The 24,134-nt window shown below is 44.1% G+C and overlaps 1 protein-coding gene across 1 annotated transcript in view; it reads left to right on the plus strand.

The window, feature by feature from the left end:
• sspo (SCO-spondin) overlaps window positions 1-24,134 on the plus strand; it is a 261,575-nt gene that overhangs the window by 149,550 nt on the left and 87,891 nt on the right. The window contains exons 66-75 of the mRNA XM_059990301.1: window positions 1,761-1,961; window positions 2,353-2,523; window positions 7,293-7,487; window positions 7,773-7,869; window positions 8,411-8,631; window positions 14,739-14,885; window positions 14,972-15,124; window positions 16,801-16,967; window positions 19,552-19,706; window positions 22,429-22,649. Of these exons, the coding sequence (XP_059846284.1) occupies window positions 1,761-1,961; window positions 2,353-2,523; window positions 7,293-7,487; window positions 7,773-7,869; window positions 8,411-8,631; window positions 14,739-14,885; window positions 14,972-15,124; window positions 16,801-16,967; window positions 19,552-19,706; window positions 22,429-22,649 (1,728 nt within the window). The remainder of the gene's footprint in view (window positions 1-1,760; window positions 1,962-2,352; window positions 2,524-7,292; window positions 7,488-7,772; window positions 7,870-8,410; window positions 8,632-14,738; window positions 14,886-14,971; window positions 15,125-16,800; window positions 16,968-19,551; window positions 19,707-22,428; window positions 22,650-24,134) is intronic.

Here is a 24,134-nt window from a genome sequence, read left to right on the forward strand (position 1 = left end):
GGCCTGTGCTGAGCTGTATCATTCTGTATTCTATGGTCTTTCAAAATACAAGCATAATCATGACAATCTGGTTTCATATTGTAGCAAGTCTATGGAAACATTGGCCTGCAGGTTGCCTCATTAAGAAGACAGTTGGACAGGTACACGGTTAGAAAAGATTATCAGACCATAAGACCATAGGACATAGGAGCAGAATTAGTTCATTTGGCCCATCGAGTCTGCTCTGCCATTCAATCATGGCTGATCCTTTTTTCCCCTCCTCAGCTCCACTCCTTGACCTTCTCCCCATAACCTTTAATGCTGTCCAATCAAGAACCTATCAATCTCTGCCTTAAATCCACCCAACGACCTGGCCTCCCCAGCTGCCTGTGGCAACAAATTCCACAAATTCACCACCGTCTGTCTGAAGAAATCTTACTGCATCTCTATTTTAAATGAATGACCCTCTATCCCAGGGGTCGGCAACGTTTACCACTAAAAGAGCCAATATGGACCCATTTCCCACAGAAAAGAAAACACTGGGAGCCACAAAACGAAATAACACTGCATACAACGGGTTTTTTTTGCCTTTATGCTATGTATAAACAAACTATAATGTGTTGCATTTTTGAAATTGATGAACTCCTGCAGAGAAAACGAAATTACATTTCTGCATGCAACAAAAACATTTTGAACTCCGAAAAAAAGACGTTGGGTTGAAGGTTACTACATAGGTAGCCTACCTTGGATCGAAGAATTAAAAGAAAGCGCGCACTGGCGGGTGTCAGGCATTGGCAGTGGTGATGTATATTAATAGCGATAAAAAACACGTTGTAGCGATGTAGCGCTACACGCAGCGCTAAAATAAAGACTGCAGTCAAAGGTAACTTTATTCGAACAGCCTTGATTTAAAGCCTCCCTCAACCCGTCCCCGTGGGCGCGGATGCTCCAAAAGACACGTACTCACAAACCCCCGTAGGCTATCTCCCTTAGTCGGAACGGTGGCTAATTGTTCGGATGTGCCAGGAAACGGTGTCTCCGCAAAGTACAAGATCACCATAATCTTCAAATTTCGAATTACATTTCAAAAGCTAACAAACCACGGGGAGCCGCATCACAGAGATCAAAGAGCCGCATGTGGCTCTGGAGCCGCAGGTTGCCGACCTCTGCTCTATCCTGAGGCTGTGCCCTCTTGTCCTAGACTTCCCCTGCATGGGAAACATCCTTTCCACATCTACTGCGTTTAGGCCTTTCAACATTCAAAAGATTTCAATGAGATTTCCCCTCCCCCCAACATCCTTCTAAATTCTAGTGAGTACAGACCTACAGCCACCAAATGTTCCTTGTATGATAACCTTTTCTTACACAGCATTATCCTTGTGACCTGCCTCTGAACCCTCCCCAATGCCAGCACATCTTTTCTTAGATGAGGTGCCCAGAGCTGTTCAAGGTGAGGCCTCTCCAGTGCCTTATAAAGCCTCAGCATCACATCCTGCTCTTGCATTCTAGACCCTTTGAAATGAATGCTAGCATTGTGTTATGAGGAATTATAGGTCAAATGAAGGTAAATGGGACTAGCTGAGTTGAGATTTTGGTCAGTGTGGTCCAGTTGGATCAGAGTGCCTGTTTCTGCTACTCTATGATCCTCTGGCTCTGTGACTGTAGGCTTTGGCCTCAGATCACCACTCTGTAGTCCTGTGCTGCAGTTTCACTGGTCTGCCAACTCTTTCGAGTTCAACTCTCGCACTGTCTGTAGTGACAAGGTGCTCTCCCCTCTGCAGTGGATGGAGGGTGGTGCTCCTGGTCTCCATGGACACCTTGTTCCAAAACGTGTGGTGTGGAGTCAACTTCGCGATACCGTTCCTGTGCATGTCCAGAGCCTCGGAACAATGGAACAATGTGCGAGGGAACGGAGCAAGTTCATGGAAACATCGGCCTGCAGATTGCCGTGGAACGCTGCCCTTCCGTGTCCTTCTGTCCAGGTAACTGCAAAGGATACAGCACTAAAGAGCAAAGGAAGACTTCGGAGAACCTGGGGCAAGAGAGGGGGTGGGTGATTAAGGTGGGCAGATTAGTGGAAATTTTATTTCCTGATGGTGGAGTGGGAAGAGGAATGGAATGTGGGGAGCTGACAGAGAACAGATATAGGCAGAGGGAAGAGAGGATTCAGATGAGAGACAAAGAGAAATAGCAGAGCTATGGAGAAAGGGGGAAGTGTTGGTAGAGGCAGAGTGAGGAGTCGGAATGAAGGAAGAGGGAAAGCGAGGGAGAGAAGCAGGAGTGAGGAGACAGAGAATAAGACAAACAAATCTATCACATATTGGTTGTGAATGGACTAACTGTGTGTGCTCTGTCTGGTTTCTTCCCATGCAGTGGATGGTGCCTGGAGTCCATGGTCAGCGTGGTCAGCGTGTGACGGATGTGTGGGTGTGTCAATCCGAACCAGGAGGTGTAACAGGCCACCCCCACGATTTGGTGGCGTGCAGTGTCTCGGCGAGGCAGAGCAGAGCCGAATGTGTCATACCAATTCCAGTCTGTGCACAGGTCTGTACAAACCACTTGTGGACAATGAGAGAGAGAACTAGGATGGGAGAGAGAAACCGAGGAAGAAAGACATATTGGCAGAGAGAGAGATTTAAGAAAGAGGCCTAAAAACTTTCTTGTGCTCAGTTTCCAGTGTAAAAATGGCATGAACAACATCATAACACCATTTTGAAAATCACTGTCAGAGATTGTTCTAGAATAGTGTAGGTGACTCTAGTGAATCTTGCATCAGTAGTTGGCAAGCTAAGGACAGGATTTATGAGTATTTAGAGAAGCATAGTCAGCTTGGCTTCATGGGGGGCAGGTTGCGCTTCTCTAGCCTGACTGAGTTTTTTGAGAAGGTGAAGAATCAAATTGAAGATGGTAGAGTGGTGGATATGGATTTTAGTGTGGAATTTGAAAAAGTCCCCCTTGGTGGGCTCATTCCTGGATCTTTTCAGATCCAGGAAAACTGGGCTGTGTGCATTTGGAGTTAGCGGAAAACAGAGTGTATTCTGCCAGGAGGTTGCACACTAGTGGTCCACGGGGAAATATTTATTGGACCCCCGGTCTTTGTGAATTTTATAGGTGACTTAGATGAGGAAATGAAGGGCAGGTTAGTAAGTTTGCAGATGATACAAAGATTCATGGTTTTGTGGACATTGTAGAAGTTTGTTGTAAATTACACAGGGACATTGACAGAATGCAGAGCTGGGCTGAGAAGTGCAGATGGAAGTCAATCTAGAAAAGTGTGAAGTAATACACTTTGGAAGATCAAACTTGAAGGCAAAGTTCAAGGTTACTGACTAGATTCCTCGCAGTGTGGAGGAACAGAGTGACCTTGGGGGTCCACACCAGTTGATAGGGTGTTTAAGAAGGTGTATGGTATATTGGCCGCCTTTAGTCAGAGGATTGAGTTCAAGAGCCATGAGCTAATGTTGCAGCTCTATAAAACTCTTGCTAGATCACACTTGGAGTATGGTGTTCAGTTCTGGTCTCCTTGTCGTAGAAAGAACATGGAAGCTTTAGAGCGGCTGCAGAGGAGGAAGTTTACCAGATTGCTGCCTGGATTAGAGAATGTGTCTTATCAGGAAAGGCATTAAACACCTTAATTCCCTCCAGGCTTGACAAGAAGCTCAGAGACCTCGGCCTTCATCCTGTCTTGTGTAGCTGGATCCTGGACTTTCTGTCAGATTGCCGGCAGGTGGTAAGAGTGGGTTCCCTCATTTCTGCCCCTCTGACTCTCAACAAATGCCCCTCAGGGCAGTGTCCTAAGCCCCCTCCTTTACTCTCTGTATACCCATGACTGTGTTGCCACCCACAGCTCCAATCTGCTAATTAAATTTGCTGACAATGCTACACTGATTGGCCTAATCTTAAATAATAACGAGGCATCTTGCAGAGAAAAAGACAGCACCCTGACACTGTGGTTTCAAAAAAACAACCTTTCCATCAATGTCGCAAAAACAAAGGAACTGGTTGTGGGCTACGGGACAAATGGAGACAGGCTAACCTCTATTGACATCAATGGGGTTGAGATAGTGAACAGCTTTAAGTTCCTCAGCATAAACATCACCGAGAACGCCATTAGGTCTGCACATAACGGCTGAGTGGTGAAAAAAGCACAACAGCGCCTCTTTCACCTCAGACGGTTGAAGAAGTTCGGTGTGAGTCCCCAAATCATAAGGACTTTCTACAGGGGCGCAATTGAGAGCATCCTGACCTGCTGTATCACTGCTTGGTATGGGAACTGCACTTCCCTCAATCCCAGGATTCTGCAGAGAGTGGTACTGCAGCATTAAAGCCAGGACCAGTGGGCTCTGGGACAGCTTCTTCCACCAGGCCATTAGACTGATTAATTCACACTGACACAATTGTATTTCTATGTTATATTGACTGTCCTGTTGTAATGCTGTTTATTACAAATTACTATAATTTGCACATTGCATATTCAGACAGAGACGTAACGTAAAGATTTTTACTCCTCATGTACGTGAAAGAGGTAAGAAATAAGGTCAATTTAATCCCCTTTGGAACAAAGGAGGATGAGAGGCAACTTGATAGAAGTACACAAGATCAGATCCAGGAGAATTATCCACCCTCACACCATTATAGTCTGAGTCATATATAGTCATGTAGACCATTATATTAATAGTCTGAGGGTGGATAAATCTCTTGGACCTGATGGAATGCACCCTCGGGGTCTGAAGGAAGTAGCTGGAGAGATTGTGAACGCCTTAACAATGATCTTTCAATAACTGATATACTCTGGCATTGTACCGAATGACTGGAGAATTGCAAATGTTACTCCGCTATTTAAGAAGGGTGGGAGGCAGCAGAAAGGAAACTACAGACCTGTTAGCCTGTGGTTGGGAAGTTGTTGGAATCGATTATCAGGAATGACATTACAGAGTACAGGGGAGACAAAGGAGATGCAGTAGACGTGGTGTTCTTGGATTTTCAGAAGGCCTTTGACAAGGTGCTGGACATGAGGCTGCTTAGCAAGATAAGAGCCCATGGAATTAATAGGGAAATTACTAGCATGGGTGCAGCATTGGCTGGTTGGCAGAAAACAGAGAGTGGGAATAAAAGGATCCTATTTTGGCTGGCTGCTGGTTACCAGTGGAGTTCCACAGGGGTCGGTTTTGCAACCGGTGCTTTTTATGACGAATGTCAATGATTTGGACTGTGGAATTAATGGATTTGTGTCTAAATTTGCTGATGATACAAAGATAGGTGGAGGAGCGGGTTGTGTTGAGGAAACAGAGAGCCTGCAGAGGGTCTTAGATAGTTTAGGGGAATGGGCAAAGAAGTGGCAAATGAAATACAGTGTTGGAAAGTGTATGGTCATGCACTTTGGTGGAAGAAGTAAATGGGTGGACTATTATTTAGATGGGGAGAGAATTCAAAATGCAGAGATGTAAAGGGACTTGGGAGTCCTTGTACAAGATACACTGAAGGTTAACTCCAGGTTGAATCAGTTGTGAATAAGGCGAATGCAATATTGGCATTCATTTCTAGAGGTATAAAATACAAGATGTTGATATGATGTTGAGGCTGTATAAGGCACTCATGAAATCACACTTGGAGTATTGTCTGCAGTTTTGGGCTCCTTATTTTAGAAATGATACACCGACATTAGAGAGGGTTCAGAGAAGATTCACAAGAATGATTTCAGGAACGAAAGGGTTACTGTATGAGGAATGTCTGGCTGTATTCCCAGAAGTTCAGGAGAATGAGAGGGAATCTCATAGAAACATTCAGTATGTTAAAAGGCCTGAACAGATTAGATATGGCAAAGTGATTTCCCATGGCAGGGGACTCTAGGACAAGAGGGCCCGACTTCAGGATTGAAGGGTGTCCATTTAAAACTGAGATGCGGAGAAATTACTTTTGTCAGAGGATGGTAAATCTGGAATTTGTTGCAATGAGTGGTTGTGGTGGCCAAGTCATTGGGTGCATTTTAGGCAGAGATAGATGGGTCCTTGATTAACCAGGGGATCAAAGGGTATGGGGAGAAGGCAGGGGCATGGGGATGACTGGAAGGATTGGATCAGCCTACGATTGAATGGCCAAATGGCCTCATTCTGCTCCTATATCTTATGGTCTTATTATAAGAGGCATAGATGGACTGGACAGCCAGTACCTAATGTCCAAATACCAGTGGATGTCCATTTAAGGCTAATAGAGAAAGTTTAGGGGAGATGATAGATGTCATAGATGTTTACACAGAGAGTGGTGGGGGCATGGTGATAGAAGCTGATACATTAGGGACGTTTATGAGATTCATTGATATACATGTGCATGAAAGAAAAATGGAAGGTTACAGGTTGTGTAGAAGAGAAGGGTTAGATTGACTGTGGAGTAGGTTTATATAGTCAGAACAGCATTGTGGGTTGAAGGGCCTGTACTGTTCTATATACTGATAGGCATCACAGTTACAGGAGTGGTGGGAGGGTGAGGGGGCAGAGATTCAACAGCCTTTGAGAGAAGTTATTTCTGCTTACCTCTGTGTCAAACAACTTGCCCTGATGTTCGATACTCTCCTGCTAGTGTAAACACTTCTTTGTTTACTCTCTCAAGCCTCATTAAGGATCTTGTATATTTAATTTACATAAAATAATACACAAATTGCTCCTTGTTCTTCTAAACTCCAAGGAACAGACCCCCAAACTGTCCAGTGTATCTTGATAGACGGTCATTCCCAGAAATAATCCTGAGGAACGCACGACCCCACACTTCATACCCTTCGATCTTTTCTCAGCACAATATACCTTTCCACCTATTTCCAGGCCAGCATGTCTGAAGAGCAAATACTCCCATACTCAAAACCACCTGCAACGCAGCAAAGGGTAGAGGAGGTGGGTAACTTCCCAGAGATGTGGCCAAAGCAGGAGTCTAATAAAGGGAGGAATTAAAGCAAATTAATGTTATTTAAAACTTAATGGTGGAACTATTAATTATCCCAGAGTTTCACGGAGTGTGGTTCAGAGACTGGGCAAACTGGATCGGTCCTCTGATTACCCTGAGAAGGTGCATGAGCTCCAGTCTGGGTCTGACCTCTCCTCAGTCACAGGGTGGGAAGTTGGTCAAATCTAGGTCTGTCCTCTGGGCACTCATGGAGAGGGGCATTTTTTGGGAATGAGGCCTAGTTTAGGAGTATCCTTTGGTCACAGGGAGGGTGTGTGCTTTGGCGTAGGGCTCCAGTGTGAGCCCATCCTTTGATCACTCACAGGGAGGAGGTTTATGGTTTAGGACTGGGTTCACTAATTGTTTGCTCTTGTCCATAGACTGTGCTGGGGACCAGGTCTTGCTCCCCTGTGGCCGGACATGTCCTCGATCCTGTGATGACCTCTCTCCAGATGTACTTTGCCTGGATGACAGTGACCCCACCAGTTGCAGGCCTTCCTGTGGATGTCCTGCTGGTCTGTTGCTGCAGAATAACTCGTGTGTTCCTCAGAGGGAGTGTCGCTGTAAGTCACGAGGTAAGCAAGGGCAACCCACGACAAGGAACAGGACGGTGTGAGTTCCTGAGATCTGACAGGAACCTTCGTGAGGTACCTTCTTGAGGCTGGCCCAGCCTCTGCTCTGAGCAATCCTCCAGCAAGGGAAGCAGACAGTGCACGTCACTGGTTAATGGAATTACCAATCTCCAGTCATTGGAAACCTGCTCCTGACTGCAGGTTTAAAATGAAATGTTGAGACATTTACACAAGAAGGCAGGACAGTGATCTGGAACATTTGCTGACTCCTTTTCCTTCTCCCCGCAGACACGAGTGTGAACAGCGGGTGGAGCCTGTCCCCAGGGGCTGGCAACTGGATATACACAGCAGCCGGAGAGAGCAGAGACACTGAGTGCAGCAACTGGTGAGACTTGCCGTTGTATCCCATCTCTTCCCTTCAAAGCTCTGTCCCACCTCCAGGGCACCTCTCATCCCTGGTCTTCTGTCCTCCAGGGGCCATCAGGCAGTTTCTTCAGATCATCTACCTCCCTAGGATACTGGATTCTCTGCGAGGGTACCTAGTATTCCCCCAGGGATACAGTCCTCTCAAAGGATACTTTCCTGGGACTCTCTTCCCTTTCCTGGATCAGGAAAACCTAGGGCCACTAGATTTCTTCATCATCTCGTGTCCTGGGACCACTGGCCTCTCCCTTTCATCACTTCCTCTTCCCTGGAACCACCATCCTTTCCAGCTGGAGCATTACCACAATGCCAGACTCCTCACTTCCGAACAAGTCACACTGAACCTTCCCCAGTATTTGCTCTTCAGCCAACACAAGCCCTTTCTCTGGAACCACTAATTTCACCCTCAGGATGGCTTGCCCCTCCATTGGGAACCCTGGGTCCAACCCTCTGAACTCCATCGCTACGTTGGCTCTTCTTGCCTAATCTAATTTCTTCTGCAGTACATGTGTGGATGGGCAACTGGATTGTTCCCCACACCCAAGCTGTCGTCTGGATGGAGGTTGGAGTCCATGGGGTCCCTGGATGCTGTGCTCGGAGACCTGTGGAGGGGGTACTCAGCACCGTGTGCGAGAGTGCAACAGTCCAAGACCCCAGAATGGTGGCACACTGTGCTCAGGAGGTGCCAGCCAGAGCAGGGAATGTAACACTGAGCCCTGTGCAGGTAAGACTTGGGAGCGCACCGGAACATGCAATGTGAAGCTTTGTCTTAACGTGCAGTGGTGGGGTCAACCACAAACAACGTGGAACTCCACCGCAGCATGCAGTGTAAAGCTCCACTGCAATATGCAGTGTGGGATTGCAACATGCAATATGGGACTTCCACCACAACATGTGACAGGGAAACTCCATCACAACACAGAAAACCGGATTTCCACCACATCATTCCACATACAAGCTCCACACAACAGAAACAAGGGCTCTATCACAGCACTCGACATGGGAGATACTGTACACCACAACACATCAAACAGGAGTTCCTTTACAACACTCCAGATACAGGGTCTGTCATTCCATGTTAATACTGAGTTTTAAATTTTCTGTCACATTTTTTCTTGAACTTAAATCACCTGTTTCAACATTAAGAAGATTTAATTCTTCTATGAACTCTATGAAGGGCTGAAAGTGTAGATGGGGAAGATCTATTAACAAACATTCCTGTTAAATGTTTCCCCTCTTCCTTCAAATTTGTGTCTTGTACAGCATCAGAGAGCGCAGAAACAGTCCTTTCAGCCTACCAAGTCTCTGCTACCCTTGCGCCTTTCTACACTAATCACATTTACCCATGTTGATTTCTGCTTTATCCTGCCATGTCTGTACTGGTCAGTCATTGCCTGGTCCACATCCAGTCACCGCCTCACCCCGCAGCTGATAACTCTTGCTTATGCCTTGTTTTAATTGCTGCTTCGCTCTGTCCATCCCCTGCTCCTGCTGTCTTCCTATCAACCCCGCATGGGCCACACCCTGACCTTTAGGTTCTTCAGTTAAATAGACAGTAAAAGGGTGACTAGGGAGAACCAGGTCCATTGGGGTCAACATGTAGAGCCGTAAGAAGCAGATGAGATTTATTTTGTAATTTTTTTTGTAAGTTCATCATCAAACAAACATTTCCGTAAGATGTATTTCAGATATTGTACATATATATCAAATAGTCATATTTGCCACAAATCTCCACATAATATTTATCTGAGGTATACACTTATAGAGAAGAGAGGAAAGAAGGAACAAGCGAAAGGAGAAAACTATGTACAAGTAGGTAGTGATTTTTTTACAACATTTTTTTTGATTCGTGAGGATAAAATCAGGCCTATGAGGCATTATGTAGTTAAACCATTTTTCCCCAGTATGAAACAAATTGTTCCAACTTATGATTAACAGATGCTGTTATCTTCTCCATTTTGTAAACGTCCATTGTAATTTCCATCCATGTTTTTAAAGTTGGGCTTTCCTGTGATAACCATTTCCTAGTAAGAGTCTTTTTACCAGCCACCAGCAGTATATTCATTAAATATTTATCTCTTTTCAACCATTCTTGAGGTATATACCCAAAATATATGGTCTTACTCTCTAAGGGTATTTCACATTTAAAGATGTCTTGTAGAGCATTGTGTACCCCCCTCCAATAGTCTTTGATAATGGGGCATTCACAGAAAATATGATAATGGTTTGCATTTTGATTTTCACCATTTCTCCAGCAAACGGAGGTTACTATCATGATGGATTTCTGAGAGGATGTAATAAAATATCAAGTTTTTCCAACAAACTCCCTCCGTCTCTGTGAACTGGTACACTTCCATTGATACCTCCATATTATTGTCCATGCTTCCTCAGATATAATTATCCCTCCTTCCTTCTCCCATTTTGTTTTAATGTATGAAGTTGAATGTGTTTTAAGATTTGACAAACCCTTATACACGCTTGAAATGATTCTACTACCGTTATCTGAATTATATGCTTTTCTAAATAGCTCTATCAAACACGTTCTTGCCTTGGTTACATTTTTAACCGTCCTATTAAGAATATTGTCACATCTGTAAATACCGATAAAAATATTGTTTTTCTAATAAGTGTTTCTCTTTAAGCATTTCAAAACTGAACAGTGTTCCTTCTTTCATTATATTGCAAAGAACTGTTATTCCTTTAATAAACACTAAGTACACTGCAAATGCTGTGGTCAAAGCAACACGTACAACACGCTTGAGGAACCCAGCAGGTCAGGCAGCGTCTGTGGAAACGAGCAGTCAACGTTTCAGGCCAAGAACCTTGGTCTTGGCCCAAAACGATGACTGCTCGTTTCCACAGATGCTGCCCGACCTGCTGAATTCCTCCAGCATGTTGTACGTGTTATTCCATTAACTGTCCAGTCCTTAAATCTAGCATCCAGTTCATTCGGCGTAAAATCCAAGTCATATGCACACCATTTAAGAATTGCAATATCTTCCTCTAGTTTATATTCTTTAATAATAGCTTTCCATTTTTTAAGAGTCCATTTCACCCATGGGTTACCTCAATAGTATTTGTGTATCTTTGTAGGTTGTTATCAGCCAAAATTGCCTGTATCCTCTCCTCAATGTTTTTCCATTGAGCGTCATATGATGGGTTGCACCAATATATCACAGCTCTCAACTGTGCTGCAAAATAACAATCTCTAAGAGAGGGTAGGCCCCATCCCCCCCATTTCCTTGGCTAATTGCGAAGTTTTGCAATGAGCTCTAGGCTTTTTACCTTGCCAAATATGTCTGGATAACATTTTGTTCCATTCATTGAATTGATTTTGATGAATCTCTATTGGTAGGGTCTGAAAGAGATATAACAGTCTGGGCAGTATATTCATTTTAATAGATTCAATCCTTGAACTGAGACTAAAAATAGGAATTGAGTTCCATCTTGTTTGATCTTCCTTAATTTTTTTATATATAGGCTGATAATTGCATTCTGATAATTTTGCCAAATCTTTTGGCATAATGATGCCCAAATATTTGAAAGACTCTGTTTGCCATTGCCAGGGATATCTACTTTCAATTTCTCTTGGTGGGCTATAGGTATATGAAAGTAATTCAGTTTTATCTATGTTGATCTTGTATCCTGATAATTGACCATATTGTTCAAAGGATTACATCAGTTTAAGTAAAGAGTATGTTGGTTGCCCTAGATAGATCAAAATGTCATCTGCGTAACAAGACAATTTATGTTCTTTCCCTTTAATAGTAATTCCCCTGATATCTTCATTTTTGGATGAATGGCTGAAGAAGTGGCAAATGGAATACAGTGTCAGGAAATGTTAAATTTGTAGTCTATTTTCTAAACAGGGAAAAAGTTCAAAAATCCAAGGTACAAAGGGACTTGAGAGTTCTTGTGCAGTATTCCCTAAAGATTAACATTCACATTGAGCCGGGGTAAGGAAGGCCAATGCAATCTTAGCATTCATCTTGAGGGGACTAGGGTATAAAAGCAAGGATGTATTGCTGAGGCTTTATAAGACATTGGTCAGACTGCACTTGGGCTCCTTATTTAAGAAAGGATGTGCTGGCATTGTAGAGGGTCAGGAGGAGGTTCATGAGAACTGTTGTGGGAATGAAAGAACATTTGATGGCTCTGGGCCTGTACTCACTGGAGTTTAGATGAATGAGGAGGAGGGATTTCTTTGAATCCTGTAAAATATTGAAAGGCTGAGATAAAGTGGACATGGGGATGATGTTTCCTAGTGGGAGAATCTAGAACCAGAGGACACAGTCTCACAATAGAAGGATATCTCTTTAGAAGGAATTTCTTTAGCCAGAAGGTGGTGAATCCTTAGAATGCATTGCCACAGATGGCTGTGGAGGCCAAGTCATAAAATGGAGGTTGATAGGTTCTTGCTTATTTAGAAACATAGAACCATAGAAAACCTACAGCACAATACAGGCCCTTCGGCCCACTAAGTTGTGCCGAACATGTCCCTACCTTAGAAATGACTAGGCTTACCTATAGCCCTCTATTTTATTAAGCTCCATATACCTATCTAAAAGCCTCTTAAAAGACCCTTTGGTATCTGCCTCCACCACCATTGCTGGCAGCCCATTCCACACACTCACCACTCTCTGAGTGAAAAAACTTACCCCTGACATCTCCTCTGTACCTACTCCCCAGCACCTTAAACCTGTATCCTCTTGTGACAACCATTTCAGCCCCGGGAAAAAGCCTCTGACTATCCACACACTCAATGCCTCTCATCATCTTGTACACCTCAATCAGGTCACTTCTCATCCTCCTTCGCTCCAAGGAGAAAAGGCTGAGTTCACTCAACCTATTCTCATAAGGCATGCTCCCCAATCCAGGCAACATCCTTGTAAATCTCCTCTGCAGCCTTCCTATGGTTTCCACATCCTTCCTGCAGTGAGGTGACCAGAACTGAGCACAGTACTCCACGTGGGATCTGACCAGGGTCCTATAAAGCTGCAACATCACCTCTCGGCTCCTCAATTCAATTCCACGATTGATGAAGGACAATACACCATACGCCTTCTTAACCACAGAGTCAACCTGTGCATCTACTTTGAATGTCCTATGGACTCGGACCCCAAGATCCCTCTGATCCTCCACGCTGCCAAGAGTCTTACCATTAATACTATATTGTGCCATCATATTTGACCTACCAAAATGAACCACTTCTCACTTATCACTCATCTGCCACTTCTCAGCCCAGTTTTGCATCCTATCAATGTCCCACTGTAACCTCTGACAGCCCTCCACACTATCCACAACACCTCCAACCTTTGTGTCATCAGCAAACTTACGAACCCATCCCTCCACTTCCTCATCCAGGTCATTTATAAAAATCACAAAGAGTAAGGGTCCCAGAACAGATCCCTGAGGCACTCCCCTGGTGCCCAACCTCCATGCAGAATATGACCCATCTACAACCACACTTTGCCTTCTGTGGGCAAACCAGTTCTGGATTCACAAAGCAATGTCCCTTGGATCCCATGCCTCTTTACTTTCTCAGTAAGCCTTTCATGGGGTACCTTATCAAATGCCTTGCTGTCAAAATTTATGGGGAGAAGCCAAGAGAATGGGGTCGAGAGTGATAGAGAATCAACCATGATGGAATGACAGAGCAGACTCGATGTTGTGAATGGCCTAATTCCGCTTCTTTGTCTTATGGTTATTGAGAAAGTCTGAACACATCAGCACTTTATTCCCTGGAGCTTAGGCGAATGAGGAGAGATTTGATGGAAATATACAAAATTATGAGGGATATAGATAGGGTAAATACAAACAGGATTTTTCCGCTGTGCTTGGGTGAGACTGGAACTAAAGGATGTAGATTAAGGTTAAAAAGTGAAATATTGAAGGGAACTTCCACGGTCAGAGGCTGGTGCATGTTTGGAATGAGCTGCCGGCAGAAGTGGTGATTGAAGATTTGATTGCCAACATCTAAAAGAAGTTTGGATAAGTCAATGGACTGGAGGGGTATGGAGGGATATAGCCAAGGTATGGGATTGGGAATAGGCAGAATAAAGTTTGGCATGGCCTACATGGGCTGTAGGGCCTGTTTCTGTGCTGTAGTGCTCTATAACTCTGCATTGGAGTGAAATTGAACTAGAGGACATAAGTTTATGCTGTGACAAGAGATTTAGTTGAGAACTGAGGGGGATCTTCACCCAGAGAGTGGAGAGTTCCTGGAACACACTGCCAGAAAAAGTGGTGGAAGTAGAGTAATTTTCCGTATTTAATAAATGTTTGGACAAGCCATTAAAACGTAAGGCTGGAGTAAAACCAAGTGCTGGAGGTTGGAGTAATATGGGTGGGTGCCTATTGCATCAGTGGCCTGCTTCCATGCAGTATGGCTCTATGGTAGGGAGGATGGAGAAGGGTACCCACCTGTTGAAGAGTCTCAGACTAGGAAGCAGAGTCCAAAAAAATTAATGCTAGTCTTCTTAGGAGGGAAGTTCAGAAACACTTCCTGATCCTTCCACAAGCAGCATCTGTGTCAGGTAAACATGGCAGGCTCCTGCTAGCTCAGTATAGAGAGTGACACAGGAAAGGTGGCTTCGTGAAATCTGCTCACATTGAAGCTGTAATTCATTGAACTGCAAAATAAATGCATAGACTAAATCATTTCCTTCTCCTCCTAGTTATTATTTCACTAATCCTTCTGTTGCCCTGATGTTTTACACCCTGATTCCAGCTACTGATGCTGGTTCCCACTATCTTGTTACTGACCAGTTTTCTGGGACTGTTCCTGATATCCTTGTATATACCATCTTATACCTGCTGTTCCCACCTTAGGCTGGAGGCCATGGTCAGCGTGGAGCTCGTGTTCCAGTTCCTGTGGAGCAGGGTTGGAGACTCGGTACCGAAGCTGTGGCTCAGAGCTCAGGGATGTGTGCGTGGGCAGAGATCGGGAGTCACGTGACTGTAATGGCACCTGTGGGGGTGAGTTTCCAGTGACGCTTCCACTTTTGTGTCACTTGTCAAATGTAAATTACATTGTCAACATGGCTGTTCCTTCCGTTCCATAGCAGATCAATTGGGGTGGAGCAAATGGTCGCCATGGTCACAGTGTAGCGTGTCATGTGGAGGTGGGGAGCAGATCCGGTCTCGATTCTGCAATAATCCTCCCTGTGAAGGATTCCCAGTGCAAAGTAAAACATGTCACACTCAGGTTTGTCTCGGTGAGTTAGTTCAACCCTGTGCTTTTCAATAAGATATAGACAGACTCTTTCACTCTGACCCTGACCCGTTCAGGTGTTTCCCACCTCAGACCGTCATCATTTTATCTCTTTCTCTTTCTCCTTCTATTTATCCATGCTTCCATGTCTTTACACTGCGCCTCCATCTCTACACCCTTTCTCCATCCCTCCCCGTCCCCCACGTCATCTGTCCATTTCTTCCCCAACACCATCTCCCCATCACCCCTAATATTTCCCCAACCCTCCACACTGACCGCTGTTCCCCCAACACCATCTCCCCATCTCTCCTATACTGTCTCCCTTACACGCTATCCGTATCTCCACTTGTGCCACATGTCTCTGACTATGGCCATTTCAGAGCCTACCAGTCTGGAGTCACATATTGCCCAGACCGGGGAAGGATAGCAAGTTTCCTCTCCTCTGAAGCATCAGCAATCCTGATGGGTTGGGTTTTAGCCAAATCAGTGGTTTTGTGGTTGGTATTACCAATGATTATTTATTTTAAACAATTGTAAATTTGACAGCTGGCGGGATGAAATTGGAATATGCCTCCTGGATTAGATCCTGTAATCTAACCTCAGCACCACCTCCATTCCTATTGGTGGAACTGTGGAGAGATTAAACAGGCCACATTTCCATTGAACATTTGACACCATTCTGCCCACTAAGTCTATGCTGTTCCCTTGGAGTAATCCATTTCCTCCATTGAATTCCATTCTCCTCAGATTCCACAGATGGCCTGTATGTGAGAAATAATTTACAGCAGCCAGTTGACTTGCCAGCATATGCTCTGTGTGGAAGTTTGGGGTTCCACCTGGTCACAGGGAGACTGCAAACCACACACAGATCAGGACTGAATCTGAGTCGCTGGAAATGTGAAACAGCGTCTCAACTAGTTCCCTCATTGTGCTTTAATAAGGAGGGTATACAGTATGGAGGGTGGGGGCAGATGACTGGGACTCAAGTCCATTTGGATTAGGGTTAAATCCATGGTCGGTTAGGAAACAGCGTCAAATTAGGATCAGCTTCAAGCCCGTAGCAAGTCATATTTAAGCAAGTGGATTAAGGGTTGGGGCCAGTGAGGGTCTGTGATCAGTATTAGAGTCACAGAGTCATCCAAACTTTTAGCCCAACTGATCCATGCCCATCTAGGTTCGTCCCATTTGCCTACATGTAGCTCATACCTCTCCAAACCTTTCCTATCCATGTACCTGTCCTTGTGCCCTTAAAATATTGTTATTGTACCTGCCTCAACCACCTTGTCTGTATATGAACTGCACTGTGGTAAAGAAGTCGCCCCCTCAGGTTCCTATAAATCTTGTCCTTCATACCTTCAACCTGTGCTCTCTAGTTCTTGATTCCACAATCTTGGGAAAAGACTGTGTTATACCACTCCTGATATTATATACCCCTGTAAGGTCACCCCTCAGTCTCCTTTGCTCCAAGGAATAAAGTTCCAACCTGCACACCCTCCCTCCATTACTTTGTCCCTTGACTTCTAGCAACATCTTCTGCATTCTTTCCAGCTTACTGGCACCTTTCCTACAGAAGGACCAACATTGAACATGGTACTTCTTCTACAACTGCAACATAACATCCCATCTCCTGTGTTGTGGGAGTGTTTCTGGTTTCCTCAGTGCTCGTTCTTCTGTTTCTAGAGGTTGGTTGTCCATCAGATCGGTTGTACCGGGAGTGTGTGGGAGCCGAGGGTTGTCCCTACAGCTGTGCTCATCTCAGTGGCCTGGTGGATTGTTTCAGCGATGGCTGTGAAGAGGGATGCCACTGTCCTGTCAATATGTACCTGCACAATGGAACCTGTGTCAAGGTGAGGTGTCAGAAGGCTCGGCGAAGGTGCAGGACAAGGGCTCAGTTTTCAATCTTTGCTTATTCCCATACGGTACAGGTATAACTGCAGGATTGCTCTGGCTGCTTCCCTGAGTGGTTCTTCAAATGATTACATTTAAATTCCTGGCTGATATCTCGGAAGAGCAGTCCTGGGCCCAACACATTGATGCAGTCACAAGGAAGGTACCCCAAGGCTCTCCTTCATTGAGAGTTTGAGGAGATATGGTAGGTCACCAAAGACTCCTACAAATTTCTAAGCATGTATGGTGGAGAGCAATATGCCTGGTTGCATTGGGGTCTGGTATGAAGCTTCCAATATACAAGTAACAGGAGGCTGCAGGGAGTTGTAGACTCAGCCAACCCCAAAATGGACCCAAACCTCTCCTCCCTTGAGGACACCTTCAAGAGGTGATGCCTCAAGAAGGTAGCATCCTTCATTAAGGACCCTCACTATCCAGGATATTCCATTTTTTCATTATTATCATCAGGAAGGAGGTACAGGAGCCTCACAGAAGACACACACTCAACGATTCAGCAACAGCTTCTTCTCCTCTGCCATCAGATATCTAAATGGTCTATGAATACTGCCACATTAGTCCTTATTTCACTATTTATTTTCGTAAGTTGTAAAAAATTGTGTTTACATAGTACTGCTGCCATAAAACAAGAAATTTCATGTCATATGTCAATGATAATAGTCCTGATTGTATTGAATCTGTCTATCTGTCAGTTTGACTTAGACCCTGTATTTGTGTGTCTCAATTGGTCCACCAACTTCTGTTGGTCAGTGTACAGTACCGATTAAAAAAAAAAATATTCACCCTCTTTGAAAATTCTTATGTTGTATAGAACAGTACAATCACAGTGAATTGAATATGACTTTTTTGACACTGATCAATAGGAAAGAAAGACTCTTGTGTCAAAGTGAAAACAGATCTCTACAAAGTGATCTAAATTAATTACAAATATAAAGCACAAAATATTCACCCCCTTCAAGTCAGTATTTAGTAGATGCACCTTTGGCAGCAACTACAGCCTTGAGTCTGTGTGGATAGGTCTCTATCAGCTTTGCACAACTGGACACTACAATTTTTCCCCATTCTTCTTTACAAAACTGCTCAAACTCTGTCAGATTGCATGGGGATCGTGAGTGAACAGCCCTTTGCAAGTCTAGCCACAAATTCTCAATTAGATTGAGGTCTGGACTCTGACTTGGCCACTCCAAGACATTAACTTTGCTGTTTTTAAGCCATTCCTGTGTAGCTTTAGCTTTATGCCTTGGGGCATTGTCTTGCTGAAAACAAGTCTCCCAAGCTGCAGTTGTCTTGCAGACTGCATCAGGTTTTCCTCCAGGATTTCCCTGTATTTTGCTGCATTTAGTTCACCCTCTACCTTCACAAGCCTTCCAGGGCCTGCTGTAGTGAAAATTCCACAGCAAGATGCAGCCACCATCAAGGTAGGGATGGTGAGTTTTTGATGATGTGCTGTGTTTAGCTTACACCAAACATAACATTTAATCTGATGGCTAAAAAGCTCAGTTTTGGTTTCATCAGACCATATTCAGAGTCATGTCTTCTGGCAAATTCCAGCTGAGATTTCATGTCAGTTTCTTTCAAAAGTGGCTTTCTCTTTGCCACTGTCACATAAACCTGCAACTGGTGAAGCATTTAGGCAACAGTTGTATGCACAGCTTCTCCCTTCTAAACCACTTAAGCTTGTAACTCCTCTATTGAGTTGTCACAGCTTTCTTGGTGGCCTCTGTCACTAGTCTCCTTCTTGCATGGTCACTCAGTTTTTGAGGATAGCCTGCTGTCAGCAGATTTACAGTTGTGCCATGTTCTTTCTATTTCTTGATAACTGACTGAACTGTACTCCAAGGGATATTCCACGACTTGGAAATTTTCTTGAATCCATCTCTTGACTTGTGCTTTTCAATAACCATTTCGTGAAGTTGCTTGGAATTTTTTTGTCTTCATGATGTAGTTTTTGCCGGGATACTGTTGGACCTTCCAGATAGTTTTACTACAGCCAATTGAAACACCTTGACTGCATACACAGGTCTTCAAAAACAGATCTCCATTTAACTAATTATGTGAATTCTAAAACAAATTGGCTGCACCGTTGATTATTTGGCGCACCACGTTAAGTGGGGGGGGGGGGTGAATACTTAGGCAATCAATCATTTTGTGTTTTATATTTGTAATTAATTTAGATCACTTTGTAGGGATCTATTTTCAATTTGACGCAAGAGAGTTTTTTCTGTTGATCAGTGTCAAAAAAGGGCAAATTTGATTCAATGCTGTAAAACAATAAAACATGAAAATTTCCAAGGGGAGCAAATACTTTTTATAGGCACAGTAAATGTTGATCTGAGTGTGCACACATTTGTGCATGTCATTCTGGATGCAGTGGGCACAAGGGCCCCACATCCTGCTCAGAGCACAAAGGGTTTGCTGTGACCTGTGGATTTCCACTGTCTGATGAAAGGTGTCATCACTGCTCAATCTTTTTCCTCTTCTGACTCGAGATCGATTGCCTTGAAACCTGTTGTGTTTCCCACACAGGAGTGTGGCTGTGTAGTAACTGAGGACATTCTGCAATTATTCCGGAATCACTCCCTGAATCCATCGATCATTCCCACTTTCCTGACAGAGGATGGGGCCATTCTCCAGGAGGAGGTCGCTTCGGGAGTCACTTTGCAGCACGAGTGCAGCAACTGGTGAGGAGATGTTCAGTTCGAGGTGATCGGTGCCTGTTAGTCCTATGGTCTTGTACTGTCCTCACAAACCTGAAACTTCTTGGTGGATTTATTCCCACTGTCATGGAGGTTTTGAAGAGTTGACAAAAAGGATTAATAACAGCAGGCTAGTAGACATTATCAACATGGACTTAACAAGGCTTTTGACAAGGTCCCTTGTGTTAGGGTGGTCTGAAGGATGAGATCACCTGAGATCCAAGGAGAGCTAACCAATTGGATACAGAGTTGGTTTGGTGGAAAGAGACCAAGGGGTTAGCGTTTCTGTTAAGTTCAAATTGCTTTCTCATGGTCCTATAATTGTTCAATACAGCAGGGTGTGGCAGTGAGGGATCAGTATGCATTAGGTGGTTATGTGAGAGAGTTGTACATGTAGAATAGTTCAGCACTTCTGAGACAATTTGATCCATGATGTTGTGCCAATTTATATTCAATATCCTCCTCCTGTGAATCATCCATATCCTTCCATTTATGTGACTGGATGAGGTAGGAGAGGTTCTTAATGAATGCTTTGCTCCAGTATTCACCAGTGAGAGGGACCTTGATGAATGTGAGGTCAGCGTGTAACAGGCTGATGTACTGGAACATATCAAAATTAAGTAAGAAAATGTGCTTGAACTTTTGAAAATCATTCGGAGGTACTCAGGTTACTATGGGAAGCAACGGAAGGAATTACTGGACCTTTGGTAAAGATATTTGTGAAACACTGCCCAGAGGAGTAGTCCCACAAGACTAAGGGTTCATGTTTTAGTAAAGGTCACTGGGATAATCCTGGGGATTGTAGAACAGTGAGTGTCATGTCAGTGGTGGGCAAACTATTGGAGAGGATTCTTCGAGGCAGGATTTACACTCATTTGGAGAAGCATAGGCTGATTAGGGATAATGAGAATGACTTTCTGAGGTGCAGGTCATGCCTTGCAAGCCCGAGGAAGTGACAAAACTTATGAAGATAGAGCGGTAGATGTCATGTATGTGGATTTTAGTAAGGTGTAGGACTAGGTTCTCTCAGGTAGGACATGAAATTCAGGGAAACTTGGTTGTGTGGTTTCAGAATTGACGTCCTCAGAAGGCAGGGCATGTAGTAGATGAATGTACTCTGAGTACAGGTGAGTGACTGGTGGTGTTCCGCAGGGATCCGTTATGGGACCCGTACTTCTAGAGATTTTTATAAGTAACTTAGATAAGGAAGTGGAAGGCTGGGTTGGTTAAGTTTGCAGAAGATGTGAAGTATGGTAGGGTAGTGGATAGCATAGAAGGTTGTAAATTTCAAAGGGTCATTGATATGCAGAGTTGGGCTGGGAAGTGGCAGACAAAGCTCAATCCAAAGATTCAAAGAAGTTCAAAGTACATTTATTATCACTGTATATGTATACATTGAGATTCATCTAACAGGCAGTTGCGAAACAGAAGTGAGTAGTGATATGTTGTGGAAGGTATGACTTGAAGGCAGAGTACAGGGTAGGATCCTTAGTGGAGGAACAGTGGAATCTTGGGATCCTGATTCATAGATTCTCATAGTTGCCATGAATAGGTGGTTAAGAAGGCATATGGCATGTCTTACTGATTTTGAGCCATGAGTTAATGTTACATCTCTATAAAACTCTTGTTAAACCACACTTGGAGTATTGTGTTCAGTTCTGGTTGCCTCATTATAAAGTCAGCAGCTACTTTATTAGGTACAGCTGTACATCTGCTTATTAATACAAGTAGCTTATCGGCCAATCTTGTGGCAGCAACTCAATGCATAAAAGCATGCAGATAAGGTCAAGATATTTAGTTGTTGTTCAGACTAAACATCAGAATGGGGAAGAATATGGTGTAAGTGACTTTGACTGTGGAATGATTGTTGGTGCCAGATACAAACTGCTTATCTCCTGGGATGTTTAAACACACCCATCTCTAGAGTTTACAGAGACTGGTGCAGAAATTTATTTTTTTTAAATCCAGGGAGCGGCAGTTCTGTGGGCAAAAATGCTTTGTTACTGAGAGAGGTCAGAGGAGAATGCCAGACTAGTTCGAGCAGACAGAAGGCACCAGTAACTCAAATAACCATGCGTGACAATATGGTGTGCAGAAGAGCATCTCTGAACACACATGTTGAACCTTGATGTGGATTGGCTAGAGCAGTAGAACATACACTAGTGGGCATTTTATTAGTTGCAGGAGGTACCTAATAAAGTGGCCACTGAGTGTAGAAAGGATGTGGAAGCTTTAGAGAGGGTGCAGAGGAGATTAGCAGAATGCGTCTGGAATGGAGAGCAATGATAACAGGTTGAGTGATTTTGAGATTTCCTCTTTGGAGTGAAGGAAAATGAGAAGTGACTTAGTTGAGATATTAAAAGCTTGCTCTCTGGCATCTGACATTTCATCCCAGGCAAAATTTCTGTCTAAATTCTTAATTTAAATACTTCAGCCTCTGACACTCTAAGGAGAAAGGTATGTGAGAGAGTATGAGGTGAGTGGGCAAGGCTGGCGTATGATTGTATTAACTTGGTCGATATGGATGAGATCGGCCGAAAAGCCTGTTTCCATGCTGTATACAGTACTCAGTTGCACTTTGACTCTATGAATATGAGATGAGAGTGCCAGGCAGATTAACACCATGAGTGTGCCAGGTTAATATACAGTTGTGCGATGAGTGTGCCAGGGTAACATTGTTGTGTGAACTGTCTTTGTTTCCTTCCAGCAACTGCAGCCATGGACGCCTGAATTGCTCATTTTCCTCCTGTGTCCTTGATGGACAATTTTCCACTTGGAGTCCTTGGACTTCCTGTTCCCGCAGTTGTGGGGGGATTGGTCACATGACCAGATCACGCGACTGTTCAAATCCAAAGCCAACCAATGGGGGCAGAGACTGTGTTGGACCACGAATTGATGTCAAGTTTTGTCAGCCAGTGGAGTGTGAAGGTGAGTTTGTAGCTGATGGATGTGTTAGATCAATATGAGACCAGTAAGTGTGTGAGTCCTTGGGTGAAATTGGTGGTTGTGAGATTGGTAAGTGTGTAAAACTGGTGAGCGTATGAACCTAGATGTGATTGATGTACTTGTGAGTGTGAATACATGAGGGAAACAGTGGGGTTGGTGAGTTTGAAAGTGTGAATGAGAATATGTGAGTGTGAGAATGGTTAGTAGCTGAGACTGTGAGATGTAAGGGTGGCTGTGGTTGTGGAAAGGTTGACTTCTTTGTTATTTGTTTATATCAGGAAGGAGGCAACAGGTGATTTAATTGAGGTGTATAAAATTGTGAGGAATTATGGTGAATGGAAAGGATATGTTTCTTTTAGGAGTGATATTTCAATAGTGGACAGACTTTTTTGTAGAAGTGTTAGAGGGGAGCTTAGGAGAAAACAATTCATCCAAAGAGTTGTGGAGATCTGGATGCCCACCTGAAAGAAAGGTGCAGGCTGCCTCCTTCTTTATTTAGGTGATTGCTCAGTTCCGTAACGTGACAGATCTGGCTGCTCAAGCCAGGGCATCAACAACAACCTGCAGCAGAAATGCCCACCACCACATTCTTGACCATCATGGCCTCTCTCCACATTGCTGCTAAACCAGAGGCTCAATGAGGAGACAGATGTGCTGGGAGCAGCAGCAAGCCTACCTAAAACTGAAAGACTGTGTGTCTGCTAAATAAAATCAGCATAAACAGAGCTAAGCAATCTTATAACCAATCAGAACAGATCAAAGTTTTCAGACTCTTTATGAGTGGAGCAGGTAACATCACCACCTTCAGTGATGGAAGACCTGGAAAGAGTTAAAGACCAGGCTGAATCATTCACCTCCACATCCAGCCAAAAATCTATCCCTCTCACCTTCCTCCTGAGATCCTCACATCACAGACAATTCCATTCAATCCATTAGAAAACAGCTGAAGCACTGGATACAAAGAACACGGGACCAGATAAAATCCCAGCCAAGTTACTGAAATGTCTCCCCAGAATGAGCCATGCCTCCAGCCAGGCTGTTCCTGTACAACACTGGCTTCTTCCCAACATTATGGGAAAAGGCCCATTAAAACAGGAAAAGTGCTCTCCAGCTGAACCACTCAGCCTTTAAACGTCAGCAGACCAAGAGGTCTCACCAAAACTGCTCATCGATATTCAGCTCCGCTTGGGCCAGCATCACCTGGCTTTATTTCAAACGTGATCTGATGAGCTAAACTTGAGGGTGAGGGAGAGTGGCTCCCCTCAATGTCAAGACGGCATTAGAGTGAGTGATCTTGGATCCCTGGTAAATCTGAAGCCAGAGGGGTTCGTGGGAAAAACGTAGAGTACTGCACAGGATCTTCAGCCCACGTTGCTGAGTTGTACTAACTAAATCAGTAATCTCGGAGGCCCATGTTAGACTGTCTTTAAAGAGAGTGAACTCTTGCAAGGCAGAAGGCCCCGACGG

Source organism: Hypanus sabinus, chromosome 1 (genome assembly GCF_030144855.1).
Source record: "Hypanus sabinus isolate sHypSab1 chromosome 1, sHypSab1.hap1, whole genome shotgun sequence".
NCBI lineage: Eukaryota > Metazoa > Chordata > Chondrichthyes > Myliobatiformes > Dasyatidae > Hypanus > Hypanus sabinus.